Below are 15,161 nucleotides of genomic sequence, written 5' to 3'. Positions count from 1 at the left end.
TTGCTTGCATAAATTTTCATGTTTAGATGTGTCACTGGAAGACATTTCAGGCTGTTTTTTATATCGGGCCATCCCCTTTCCTTTTCGAAACTAAAGAAGTATGATTTAGTATCACATATACAAATTGTATTCATGAATGACAACAAGTGACACTTATTTGGACCTAGTGTTTTCTGGAGCCAGTTAATGTTCCACATTCTTTATACATCTGTTTTCTTTCTTTTTTGTTTTGAAGAAAAAGCTAAATGAGTTTGAGTCTGCATAAAAGCATAGTAGCACTAATAGCTCCACATCTTGTTCTACGACAGAAGTAATGTACTTACCAGTAGGATCTACTGCTATCTGTGCAGTCATTAGGCTGGCATTGCCTTCTGCATGGAATTTTTAAATCAATTTCTGTTCAGTCTTTCATAGAACATAAAGATGGATTTCTGTTTATTTGAACTATTAACCAAGAAGTACTCTTTGTTCATATTTATGAAAACTGTTCCAATAAAACTCATTTGGGTTCTTACAACACCTTTATCAAAGATATATAGTATGATTAACAGATGAACCTATTTTATAACTGTTAAAAACAAGATGGGCTATTCTATTTACATTGAACATAATCTAAGTAGCTGTTGCAAATGCAGTCAAATGTTGCTTCTCATTTCCATTATATTCCTTGAATGAATGACCCACTATCAATCATATAACACATTCCATCTTCATCTCGGGCAAGAATTTGATTTCCTTGCTTCACAATCCAAATTGGATCAGTAAGTAATGGTTTGTTTTCCTCTAAAGAAAAATCCAGTTGGATGGAACAGAGATGATGCATTGCTGCAGAGCTTGATTTGAATGTTTCTGTGACTTGAACTACAACAATTAACAAATGCTTGAACAAGATCTTGGTATCCATCAGGATGGACTCATCATTAACATTGGCAGAAACCTAATGCCCTATTGCGACTACATGATTTTTTCTTATTGAACGTGTAATACAGAATGTTCATCCCCTCCATGTTTCCAAAAATGTTGCTTCTCACTTCTTTTATTTCATGAGTGTTTGCACTGACATCAGCTGTAACACTGGTGGTAATGTTTTGTAAACATGGGTGTTGCAGTTAAAAAAAAGATTTCAGTACTGAAAACCAGATCATCTTTATCATCCTGGCCTTTGTCACATATTTATATTGTTATTTGTCAGATAGTTTGCATTTATAAGATCCTGCATGGTATCAGTTGCACCAGTTCTGAGACTTGGGCATTCCCTGGCCATGTGTCATTTCACCTGTTTTGTGCTTCTCATCAAAACCTAATCTATTACCAAGTTTGGAAACACTGATGCCCAGTAATGATCATTATACCAAATAACATGGTACTCACTGTGAAAGAAAGCATTAACACTGATGCCATATCTCAAGCTGAAACATATGCTGTAAGTAAACATGCACTGCTTTGGCACGAGTTATATCCCACAACAGCAAAATATAATGCATTTTTTGGAGTGATTGTAAATGAAGACACCAGTTTTCCTATCCATTCTGCTTTGTTAAACTAGTGAAGCAGACCAACTGTTTTCACATACTGCAGTCACAGATGTGCAATAGGTTGATTAGCCACTACAACTTTATTAATTTTCTAAATTTTTGTTGACTCGATTAATCAGATTTTTTAATTTGACAGCATCTGCAGAAACTTTTGTTTTCATCAAGGTTTGTCATACAGTTGTATTGTGTTATGAAGTCTTCTGAATATCTGTCTACATTTCATTTGTTATCATGTACAAGTTCAGGTTTTTCCATTGATGTTTACTTCATACTCTCAGGCATGTAGACTTCAGGAAGAGGAACATTAAATGTCTATGCTATAATAATTGCATTTTGAGTAGCATCCACAACAAAATATCCTGTAAGTGCTCTTGCTGGTATCTTTTTAATGAGCATGTTGCCCATGGAATTTTAAGTATACACAACTTTAACCAATTCTTTGAGATCTGTTACTGACATCACATTATCTATGAAATCAAGAAAGCTCATTTCTGTCTGCAGGATGAAAAAATTGTAAGTTACTGTTATGTGGTTTATTGACAAAAGTTAATTGGGCCTTTCATCATAAAGCATTGTTAAATACGAAAATGAGCCTTAATTAATGTCATTTAAAATCTGCTACAACAGATTTTTGCACACCTGGTGTGTTTCATGTTTATCAAGAGAAAACTTGCACTACAGGTTTCCTTATAGAAGTGTATTCTAATTTTTCCTTTATCAAAAACACCTGCAGTTCTAGCATCACACCTTGACACTAATACTTTTCGTCTGATTCTAAGTGCCACAATTACAGTTATGACCATGAGATGAATTTAAACTATGACTGTTTAAGAGACCAATGAAGAAAATAGACCCAAAGTGATGATGCATCTGGGCTGCTAGAACAATTCTGTGATGCTAAGAGGACTCTGAACCAGTGGTAGATATACTGATGCACTTTTCTGTTTTGTCTTCATCTTGCAGAATGTTATCTGTAGATGTAGATGCAGGGTCTCTCGTAGAAATGCATTTTTTCCAAAAACAATAAAACATTATGGGTGGGTGTAGACATCTCTGGATGTTTGATGACATATGATATCATTCATGATTAGTGTTGTAACTAACTTAACAATTTTTCCCCTCTGTTTCAGAGTCTGAGTTTGAGTGCTTCATGAAGGCTATGTAGGATATTTTATGCTGTGCTCCTGAATGTTAGTGCATCAACTTTTTCACTGGTGCTGGTAATAGTGATACTGTTACCAAAGTGTTTGTCAAGGTTTCTTTTCATATCCTTAACACTATATATCTTAGCATTGTGGTTGCAGCAATCTCAGATTTTCTGTTAGGTCACTGACAATTATTTGTTAATAAGCATTTTCCTTCAAGTATTCAGCTACTTGTAAAAATCCTTCTTTCTTTGAATTATCAGTAGGTATACTTAAGTTTAGTTATTTACCTTTTTAAGTGTATGGATGTGTTAGTAGCAGTTGTTCCTCTGTTGATGCTATGAACATTCTTGTGAAGTAGCATCTACTGCATCTAAATTTTAAGTGAAATCAGTTTTGTTGTAAAAATATCTGTGCCAAATTGTCATCACACTTTTTGCAAGCATGTTTAATTGTTGATTATAATTGTGCAGGTCTCACAGCAAAAACACCACTGTTCTTGTTCTCTCAACATCTGATAGGTTGAGTGCAAAATAGATAGTTATCACTAAACCTAAAATTACAATATTGTGAATGAACGCTGTGATTGGTATTGTTACTTTCTTAACTTTTCTTTTTTTTATTGTTAGCTCATGGCTATTAACAATTTGTTTACAATACCTTTACTGACATGCCTTATGATACTTTGTCCAACACACATGGATGCTGTTTTCACATCATTAACTTGCTTTGTTAATGCCATTTTGGAATATAATGACAGGAAAAAGATAAGCCTGTATTTGAAAAGTACCAAGCTGTAGGTTGAGTGTTTTCCCCATGCACAGTGAGTATAATTGTTTCTAACAGATTTAAATGCTAGTGTAGGTTTAATTTTATTATATGTGTATTGTGTCTGTCATTACAGTAATTTTCAACAGATTTTAGAAGTTTCACTGTTTCAATTATATGCTGTAATAGTTTTTTAATAATAGAGGAGGGGGATATTTTTGTCAAAATCTTGTCTCTTTATTTTACAGAATTCCTTCCATCTTGCTTTGACTGGATCCCACTTTGCAACAATTACTGTCCAGATAGGTGTGCCTCTCTCAGTCCAAATCCACACGAACAACTAATTTGATTGCTACTTATTGCAACAGGCTCTGTAGAAATGAGGTGTTCCATAAGACCATCTAAACACTTACCAGATGTTATTGCTGTATTTTGATGAACTGCCTCTTATGGACTATCATGAGTAAAGATAAAGGGGATTTTGTCTGTTCCAGTTGATAATTAGAATGAATAAATTGGGGTTGGTTTATTCAAAAGAAAATTAGGGACCTTTTGCACTCTTTTCGGAGCACTGTTCTTTCAATGTCCCTTACTATACTCAGATTCCAGTAACTAGGGTGGTGAACAGGGACTTTTTATGTATAATGTTAAAGTGTTTCTTCGCTCTTGGAGAATAGGTGAAGTTGGGGGTCTTACTATTTGGGTTCCTGGATGTTTTTCCCAGATGCCAGTAGGAGTGGCAACAGACTCCACTGAAGCCTACTTGTAATTCCTGCTCAGGTGTGATGCTATGCTATCCAGTTGAGGTGTGAATGGCTCTTTATTTTTGATCAGTGTTGGTTTTCTGTATTGATCATGGAAGGAAGTTTACTATTTCTTCATAATTTCAAATGTTTGGTGGTTCCATCGTAGGATCTTGGTTGAGCACAGGTTCTATGCTCTCTCCATAATTCCAGAGGCAAGTGGAATACTCCTTGCACACTTGGTTGTGGAGTGAGGATGAATGTTAATAATTTCAAACCTGATTAGTTTTTATCGTTTCAAGCCTAGTATGTTGTCTTTTGAACTTCTTCAGATGGAGGAGAAAGTCTGTCCTTTTCTGTGTTGCATACTTTTTTGTCATGATTCCGGTGGTGCAAAATGCATCACTTTATGTCCACAGGTTAGGATCCTGTCAAAAGCGTGTATATGACATTGTGGTCATAGATATCAAGACCCCTTAATTTAAACCTAAAATTATGGAACCTCAGCTATCTGGTTGGGGCTGGCCTGTTATGATGATTACTCATATTCTACTCCACCCTTGGTACAAGAACTAGGTTTCAGGTGAAGAACATACTTCCTCTTGTGTACCACTTTTATCTTAATACAACACTGTGTTATGCAAATACTGTCTGTATGGATTATGCCCACACCAGTTCCTTTATCTTCTCAATGTGGAATGCTATCTTTGTTTTCAGCAGATAGTAAATATGTTTTGGAAGTTAACAATTTCCTAAACTAAAAATATTTTTTGATAATACTAATGTGTGCTGATGCTTTTGCCTGTCTCCCCACGACTAATAGCTGGTGTAAGTCTTGAATAAATGATTACATTATCTAAGTGAAGTTCTTGTATAAAGTACCAGGACAGAAGGTGCATTAACTAGTTTGGAAAAATTGCATATTAGGTATGGCCAAGTTTATAAAAGACTGGAGCATGCAAGACCAGTGCTTATATAGTCAAAGCCAATATTTAAGAATAGCTATATTGTCAGTGGGGGTAAGTATTATTGAAAATAAATTTTTAGTTAGTAAATGTTAAATTTTCATTTTTTTTAAATATTGTTTTACTATCCAGGTAAACTCCAAGGCTCCAGCTGATAAGATTTGCTTGTTAGGTTGTGGGATTCCTACTGGTTATGGTGCTGCTCTTAACACTGCTAAAGTTGAGCCAGAATCGAACGTAGCTATTTGGGGGTTGGGTACAGTAGGATTAGCTGTGGCCATGGGCTGTAAACAGAGAGGTGCAAATCGCATCATTGGAATTGATATCAACCCAGAGAAGTTTGAAATAGGTATTGTAACTTGTAACTGTGATGTTATAAAACTCCACTCGCATATGTAAATTGTAAGTTTCAATTATTGTTAATTTTAAGTAGTTGAAGTTAATTTTTTCAGAAGTTGTTGAATTCTGTGAATTTCATGGTTTAATTAACATAATTGCTCTTGTTTTTATGTTGTTTTGCAATACTTATTGAAAGCCAAGACTGCAAATCTTATTGAAGCTCTTGCATAGTTCATATAAGTTAGCCTTAAAGATATTTCTTCTGATGAATCAAGTGAATAATAACTTTCTCTTAAAAAATATCAAAATTCATCTTACAATTTTAGCTGAGAAGTTTGGATTCTCAGAATTTGTCAACCCCAAAGACTATGATAAGCCAATACAACAGGTCCTAATTGATATGACTGATGGAGGCTTAGACTACACTTTTGAATGTATTGGAAATGTTGCTACAATGGTAAGTGCTAAATAATGTCGCAAACCATTGTTTTGAAATATCATGCTTAGTTCCTTACCAAAAAAATTCTGATTTAATATATATTACAAATTATATATTTAATACTTTTGGGTGGATAAACAGTTTGTACCATTATAAAGGTATCTTATGAGTTTTCCAAACAGCCTCAAGGGATAAAACTACATTGGAAAATGAAAACTAGTAAAATTTCAGAACAGTAATACTTTTTGTAACTTAATTTTGTTATATACCCTTCTTAAGGGGTTCACAAGAATAATATTTTTGGTGCTGTAAACTCTTAAGAAGTCTGCTATGACTATGTAATGTTGAAGATACTGGAGTTGTATTAGTGATTATTCCTAGGTATCTCCTGATGTTTGGAAGTACAAGTACAGGTTTTTGTGGTCAATAACAGACTTACAATTTGTAAATTGTGGTTCACTTATTTCAAATTGAATAACTTACTGAATAAATTAAATACATTAAGGCTCAAGGTTTAATTGAGGAGGGGACCTTGCTTTTTGTTTATTTCGACTTTTTTTTTTAATCCAGAGAGCTGCATTAGAAGCATGCCACAAGGGTTGGGGAGAGTCCGTGATCATTGGTGTAGCAGGAGCTGGACAAGAAATTTCTACTCGTCCATTTCAGTTAGTAACTGGAAGAGTGTGGAAAGGAAGTGCTTTTGGAGGTAAGGTAACAATTTAATCAGAGTGTGAAATAATTTTAGTGATTTGCTTTAAAGTGGAAATAGTTAACCCTAAAATTACTATATTGGCTTTTTAAACCAGTTATTCACTAATTGTATTTAATTCTAGAGCCATTTGGTTACATAGCCCCTAGTAACTACCTCTGTTTTCACTCCACTGTATGTGTCTTTTATTATTTTTTCTACTGAAAGTGTGAGGGAAGTGTGGCTTTTTAAACCAGTTATTCATTAATTGTATTTAATTCTAGAGCCATTTGGTTACATGGCCCCTAGTAACTACCTCTGTTTTCACTCCACTGTATGTGTCTTTTATTATTTTTTCTACTGAAAGTGTGAGGATCCGGAAAACTAACATGAAAAAATACTATGGAAAAACCGCTTCTGATAAAATATACAGTAATATATACTGCTGAAGTATGGATCACAACATACCATAAAACCATGCATGTGAACAGTGAAAAAGCAAGTCAATAATTTGAGGGTGAAATTACCTATGCTTACATTGAATAGCTGACTTTTTTATCTTTACTTTAAGATTTTTTTTTCTCTGCACTTCTGATCTTGGTCAAAAATTTGCCCAAGCAACTTTATAGAATGATTTATTAAAATATTTTTTGTTACATTATTTTTTCAGTTTTGTTGAAGGTCTAACAATAGTTTATGAAACAGTATAATTAATAAAACATTTTTATCAATAAATCAACTGCTCATGTTACTTTTTCTGTGTGGATCACAGGAAACTTGTATGTCAGATTTCAAAATTTAAGTGGATATATTTTAATTTTTTTAAACAATTTAATTCAAAAGTATCTTATTGACATTTTGTAACATGTATGTAGTTTAATTTATAAAGAAAATGCTTTCCAACTTTCAGTTTTTTAAAGACTTTTTCTGACAACCTTAAAATAGTTTTATATTTGCTAAAAAATCTAAAAAATATAATTGTCTTGGGTTTTTACAAGATTTTTTTTCTGTCTTGGCAGTTCAGTTTTGCTCTTTTAATGATGTCAAAGCATGTAGTCTGATTGAAACTGAGCTTTGAAAATAGCTAGAGGCAACACTTAAATATGAGTGAATAAAGGAGTTTATAAACATCTAACATCAGTGTAGATCGGTTTGAGTAGTAATTTATCATTTCTCAATATATTCAACAGCCAGGAAAGAAGTCACTCTCAGTCAAAGCTGTCTGTAATATGATCTGTTGTAAGATGGAGACATATATGTGGACTGAGGGTGTCTCTCTGGAAAATTTTTGAGGAGGGTTTAGCAAATGGCCTGGGAACAACTGGTGAGAATTTAAACTTAGTTTTTCTGACTTCTTCATATGCTAGGTCAGCCTTAATAGAGGATTATTTTTATTAACCACCCCCAGACCATTTTTTTCAATTGGTTACTTGGGTTTTTGTGGCTTCCAATTGTATTTGACTCTACTACTTCCTTGTTAATAGAAAGGATGGTAAGTGACAACTATAGTTTTTCTTCCTTTTTCTCAGATTTGCCTCTCAGTTATACAATGGGATAGCAGTGCCTTGTCTCACGCAGCTATTTTGACCACATCTGTTAAACAATAACCAGGTGTGAATATTTTTCTCAATAATATACTTTTTCTTTCCAGGGTCACTTTATTTTTCATTGATCTTACTCTCTGGCAAGTGTTGCCCAGGCAGGTGTGCTTTCTGTTCTCAGTTCTGCACTAGCAACCACTTTAACTATAATTACTACAGATTACAACAGGCTCTGTTTAAATAGGGTGTTCCTTAAGACCATATAGGCATCTACTAGATGGTATTATTTTTTATTATGGACTGCTACTCATGGACTATCATGAGTAAAGCTAAAGGGCTCCTGCCCTTTGCCAATCTTCAGGTTGAGTAAACTGGGATCAGTTTGCTTTTAAAGATGCATGGAACTTGGTTCACCTATTACAGTTTCCATTACACTGTTCCTTGGGACTCTCCAACATGTATTGTTCCTCAGACTATTAGTAGAGCTCAGGAGTCCTTACAACCTTCCAGTTTCTTGTTGGGATGGGAGAAGAGGGTAAATCCTACTTGAGTCCCTGGATGTTTCTACTAGATTCAGTAAGAGTGGCACCAGCCTCTGTGGAAGCCTACTTGTAATTCAAATTCAGACTTCAAAACAATACAGTTGAAGGTTGCATGGCCTTTCCTTTTAATCAATTGGATTTTGTATATTGTTTATGGAAAGAGGTCCACTATCACTTCATAATTCTGAACACAAAGTGGTCCCATCTTAGGTTTTCAGCTGAGCACAGGTTCCATGTCCTCTCCACAATTCTAGGGAAAAAGCAGAATACTTCTTGACCACTTGGTTGTGGAGTGGGTGAATGTTCGTGATTACAAACCATATGAGTTGTGTTCCTTTGGTTGAGTATGGCATTCATGAAACTGTCATTCTGGGTCTGGAGTGTTGCCTTTTGGACTTCTTCAGGTAGAGGAGAGTTTGTGGATTTATATGCTGCTTATTTTCTTTTTGTGATTTAGGTGGTGTGGTACACATTACTTTATGGCTACAGGTTGGGATCCAATCAAAAGTATATATATATCTAAGACATTGCAGTCCAATAGCCCTAGCCACCAGTGTGGAATGTAGCAATCAAGACCTCTTAATTCGTACCATGAGTTGTGGAATCTTTGATATCCTAAACTGAAAATGTATTGCTGATAATACTTACCTTACTGATACTCTTTTTGCCCTGTCTTCCCAGTAAAAGCTGGCTTATGTTTTGAAAAGTGATTACATGATCTGAATGAAATGCTTACATGCAGTACCTAAATAAAGAGCGCATTCAAGTGATGGAGAATTTTGGAAATTATAGTTTACTTAAGGCATTTAAGTTGAGTATTTAAAAAAAAAAACCAACTAAACTGGAGCAAGTACTTTCAATGCTTGATGGAAAAAGAGTGAAAAATGTTATAGATCAAGAAATAAGTATGTCATCAGTGGAGAAGTATTATTTGAAATACACTTTCAGTTTAAGAAAATAATGTGTGTATGTTTGTGTGTCTGTATGTGTGTGCATATATATATGTGTGTGTGTGTTTAGAATTTTCATTTTAAGAAAAAAGGAAAGCTTTTCAGTTATGGTATTCATTATTTTGTGTAAATGGGCCACTTAAAATTAGTTACTAATTTCAGTATAGGCCTGTTATAGTTTTTTTACATTTAAATGACGTATGAAATGTTTAAATATTGATAGTACAAAAAAATATACTGTTCTTATAAAAGACATGTTGAGATTTTAACTTCTTAATATGTTACTTTTAATATTGTTTAGGATGGAAGAGTCGAGATGGGGTCCCAAAAATGGTGGAACAGTATCTGGAAGGAAAGTTAATGGTTGATGAGTTTATCACACATACATTAACATTTGAGAAGATTAACGAGGCTTTTGACTTGATGCATAGTGGGAAGTCGTAAGTAGATTACGCTATTTCAAAAATTGTTACATTTTTAATAATCATTTTAACTGTGGAAGTTAGAAATAGTTTAAAACAGAAGCTCTTGTCAAATTCATTGATTTGATTGTAGTTACTAAATAGCAACAAAATTCATGATTAAAAATATTTAACATAAAATATTGGGAAATTATATTGAAACACAATCTGATAAAAACTTCGAGAATAAATGGAATTAGATTATAGTTTTAAGTGATGAGATGACTATTACAGTTGTTTTTCTAGTTTTATTTGAAGACTAATTCTTCTAACTAGTACCACTTACTTCTGTTGAACATCTTGAACACTTACATCACATGACAACAACAACAATAATAATAACACAATAAAAAATAAAATGAATCTGATTTATCTAACAGCCCTATTAAACAGTAAAATTAAATTTTATCAACCATTTTAAGATCAATTTCCTATACTGATCACTGACTGAAGGTAAAATTTGACATTAAATGGAATGACTAAATATTTGCCCTCCTGTAAACAGTTCTGCAAATGAATGTGAAATTCTCTCTGGCTTTTGCAATTCTTCCATAAAAAACTGATTCTTCTGATCTCCAAACTGCACCCACCTTCAAAGAAAAATCTTGGACACCTTACTGAATTTCTTTACTACAAAAAACCTAATGTGTTTTACATCGACGAAAAAAAATAATAATATGGGACTGTTTCCTTCTAACAGCTTTCTCTCTTTGATAGACATTTCTTCCTTTTAAATATATGCTCATTATGATGAAGGTATTAACTTTAGATGCAGCACTTGAATCTAATTAGAATATCAAACTCATTGAGTTATGCAAACTTATCAGTAATTTTGAATTCAACAGTGAGGAATACATTCAAATTAGTAATGGCTCCTAATTTGAGTAACATCCAAATCTTAACATGCCAAAGTGTTATATTTGCTTCTTTTTCTTTTTTCTTTGGACTCTCTGGTTATGAATCTTTGCAAAACTGCTTCTTACAAATTAATTCCTTCTTTAAAAAAAGTATTACACTTATCTACCCCCTCTTCCATAAACACATCCAAATTTCTTGAGGTAATAGTTTTTGTAAAAGATAGCCTTTTTGAACTTTTATAGAAATTTAGCAGATTAGACCACAATGTCTTCATTATTTTAGTTTCCATCTATTTATATGAAATATCTATAATCAAGCTTTGTGCATAAGGAAAATTTGTGCTGATGAAAATATTTGGAAGAATTAACCAAACCATCACACAGAAATATTTTAGAAAGACTTTAAGATTTAAAAATTAAAAAAGCCAGCAACATTCTAGAATGACCACATTGTAACAGACAAGCATACATGTATACTATTTATCCTTACAGCCAGATCTGGGTACATTTAATTTTAGTGATTTACATTTCTATTTAAATTTTCTCAGAGTATGATGTAAACAATTTGTCACAGGATAGCTTTGTGTAAACAAATAAACAAGTTATCAGCACCTATTTCAAGATGCATGATCATGCCTTTCAGTATGTGTGCATTATCACAAGTAATTTTTTTAATCAACTGTTTTCCATTGAAGACATTTTCTCTAACCTCGTAAATTTCTGTTTTTACATTTTAGTTGCATTGATGATGGTAGAAGACATACATGTAAAGAAAAAAAATAGTGTTTAATCTGGACTGTTTCTCTTTTTTTATCATTTGGAAGATGACAAATTATAAAAAATACTGTTTCGTAATATAATTATTTTTTTTATTTTAAACTTGTGTCTTACATGACAAAACATTATCACACTTGTAAAATATAGTGTTCTAAAATTACTCTGATTTAACTGACTTTTCTAATTAAGCTATAAATAGGTTAAATATTCCATTAGCTAGTCAAATTGCATACCACAATGGCAAATATGGGTTAAATGTTTCCATATATATTGCCTGAATGAACAAGTTTCATAAGGAATCTCTTAAAACAAGGTCTTTTACTGTTGTTTGTAAATAATCCAGCAGCAAATGTCAAAGGGAATTAATGACTTTTATGAAAGACAGGCTATGAGCAGTGTAGCATGTGGGTTTTACTTGTTTGTATCTCAGTGAAGTAATATTGCTTAGAAATAAAGATATAAATTAAACCAACCTAGCCATTTTATCAATGATCTGATTTGCTTTGGTATTGAAACAGTATTAAAACTAGGTTCTATTCAAAAGCAGACAGAGATAAAAGTAACTTACCAGGTCTTCAGTCTTAATGTGTATGGTATTAACTGTGTTATTTACACAAATGACTTTTGATCCTTTTTTTTTTTTCATTCTTTAACATTTTGTTCCATTGGTTTTAGTTGCTGTCTTTAACTTACTGTAAATCTTGTATTCAGTAATAGTTTGTGGTAACTTAATTGCTTATTTTGAACAATCATTTGATGGTTAGAGTTTTAAAAAAATTATTATGAATTCTTTACTGCTTTATATTTATATTGAATGGAAAAAAAACTGGAAAGATTTCAGTGTTTTTTGTTTTGTTTTTAAATCTTCAGGCATTTCAAGTTTATCTTTGTATCCCATTACATGAGAAAGTAATTAAGACATGTCTTGGTTTAAATCCATCTAATACTTCTAATTTTTCAGTTTAGGTTCACAATCTAAACTGCATTTCTTTATCTTTCCTTTGTCCCAGTGAAAAAGAAGATTCACTGGTCACAATTGTTATTTTTATTGTGTTTTTTACAATGTTCTTGTTATGATTTATTTATCAGAACTATTGCTTCTCTTCATAGCATTCAGAATATTTTTTCTTATGCTCAGTAAATGTGAAGAAATCAATGTTCATCTGCATATTTTTATGTAACTTGTATGTTATGGATTTAAAATCAGAAGTTTGTTAAAAAATAATAGCACTTCAGATGTATCTCACCTATCTACCAAAGAAGGAAATAATAAGTAAGTAGTGAGAAATAAGAGGTTATGCAAATTTATATACATATATATTAGCTGTCTCACATATTCAAGGAAATTAACACTATGCAATTTTTTTTTGTGATCATATTTTAGGGACAACAGAAAATGTAAGGATAATAGTCAAACTATATTTAATATAGTCAACAGATATTTAAGGAAAGTAGTCAAAATATCCTGAAAGTATGATATATTTAACAGATAATGTAATGACAGTGGCTGAATATTACTCTTTACATTTGATGCTACAATTTAAAATTCTTTGACCCTTTCTAAGTGGTTAGGGTGCTCTGAAGGTAGCAGGTGGATGACTAACTGCCTTCACTTTAGTCATTCATTGCTAAATTGGGGATGGCTGATGCAGACAACCCTCATGTATGTTTGTGCAAAAATTTGAACCAAACTAAACTTAAAAACATTTTTTCTGAAATGGAAGAGGCACTAAATGTTTCTTTTGTGGATTAAAAAACTGCAATTTTTCGATAGTGCATCAAAAAGCAAAGGAAACCTTAATTTAATGATTATAATAGATGCTTCATTTTGTAATGAAATCATAAATTTTTTATTATTTAACATCGAAACTGAGATTACCAATTACAATAAAAATATTCTTAGACCACTTTACTGTAAAAGCATCAGCCATGACTTGTAGCAAGAAAGATCTGGTTGTTTTTATCCCTACTTTTTTGCAAACTGTAATAAACAAATAGAATACATGATGGAAGAATTTAGTTTGTCTCATCAAATAATAGATAAGTACCTTGATGTGAGAAACCACTTCATATACATGTGATTGTTTATTACTTATTTTACAGATTGCGTAGTGTCGTCACTTTTTGAGGTGGAAATCTTATATGCAAGACAGTGGAAGAAGAAATTTTTACTATTCAATTAATTGAACTTTCTGACATTAAAGTGAGTTAAAGATTAAATATTAATCAGCTATTGTTGTAAGAATATCTGGATTTCAGGCTTTTCTTACATATGCTTTTTGTATTTCTTTGCATTTGTAAGTAAAAAATATATTTTTGCAGTAGCTTTTGTATTTTTCATTATTATCTGATGAGAAAAAAAACAAAAATCATGAGCTTATTATCATCTCTATAATATTTGAAATTTCAAGTTTTATTTGGAAATGTTTCACAAAAACCTTGATCTTCATAATGTAGTATTTCCATTAGCTAATTGTAAACCTTTATTAAGTTTTCTGGTATTCCTATTAAGCAATGCTCTTGGGAAAAACAATTATTGAAAATGTGAATATAATTTTTTTTACCCTTGAGTGATATTATTTTGCTGTATTTTTGTCATAATAAATGAAACAGAAATAAATTCTTTACTGTTTTGCTAGAGTTAAAACAAACATTTCAGTGTGAGTGTGGTGGTGATGATTCCTTTTCAACCTTTTTCAGTTTTTTATATTTTTGTTTTAACTGACAAAACATCTAAGCAATGGAAATTTTTAGTTATTCTGCTCTGTAATATTAACTTCATAGTATGTATAGCTGTTATCTTATTTGATAAATTTTGACAAGTAAACACGTTAAGAGTATGAACTATGTGTGCTCAAAAGTTTAATAAGACTTGTAATCCCAGAAAAATTCATCTTTAAAGTGACATTCAAAACATTCCATCCTTGTTGAATTATTCAAAATAGTTTAAATGCAATAGTTAAATATTTCTAATGTGGACACTTAGATATTTTTAATTCATTTCTCATGTGATATAAGGTGACTTATCAAATGTAATGCCTACCATTTTTCTTAAAATACTCAAATATCACTATTACAGCTAATCCTTTAAATTTCAGTGTTCCTGCTTTCTCTGTGTCAAACTTCACAAATGCAGTCATAATGTAAATAAGGAAATCAACTATTCACAAAATTTTCATATTTATACTGCTCTCTCTTTTGACTTTGGTTCACTTTCACCAAAATAAGAAATGGATTAATTTCCATTATTTTTGTTTCTTCTGATATAAAAGGTATTACCGTCTTTATCCTTAGTTTGAAACTAAATTCTGATTTGAAATTTGGATCCAGGTAATGATTATTTAATAACTTCTGACATAGCAGAAGAATAACACAAAATATTAGTAAAAATTATTGATTTGAGGTTAACTG

At 32.0% G+C, this 15,161-nt stretch overlaps 1 protein-coding gene across 1 annotated transcript in view; it reads left to right on the top strand.

Annotated features, from left to right (window-relative positions):
* Fdh (alcohol dehydrogenase class-3 Fdh) overlaps positions 1-14,403 on the top strand; it is a 28,189-nt gene extending 13,786 nt beyond the window's left edge. The window contains exons 6-10 of the mRNA XM_076461849.1: positions 5,289-5,505; positions 5,822-5,952; positions 6,505-6,640; positions 9,957-10,095; positions 13,854-14,403. Coding sequence (XP_076317964.1) covers positions 5,289-5,505; positions 5,822-5,952; positions 6,505-6,640; positions 9,957-10,095; positions 13,854-13,878 — 648 coding nt within the window. The 3' untranslated portion in view covers positions 13,879-14,403. The remainder of the gene's footprint in view (positions 1-5,288; positions 5,506-5,821; positions 5,953-6,504; positions 6,641-9,956; positions 10,096-13,853) is intronic.
* The last annotated feature ends 758 nt before the right edge of the window (positions 14,404-15,161 follow it).

Source organism: Tachypleus tridentatus, chromosome 10 (genome assembly GCF_004210375.1).
Source record: "Tachypleus tridentatus isolate NWPU-2018 chromosome 10, ASM421037v1, whole genome shotgun sequence".
NCBI lineage: Eukaryota > Metazoa > Arthropoda > Merostomata > Xiphosura > Limulidae > Tachypleus > Tachypleus tridentatus.
This window is presented reverse-complemented; position numbering and strand designations above follow the sequence as displayed.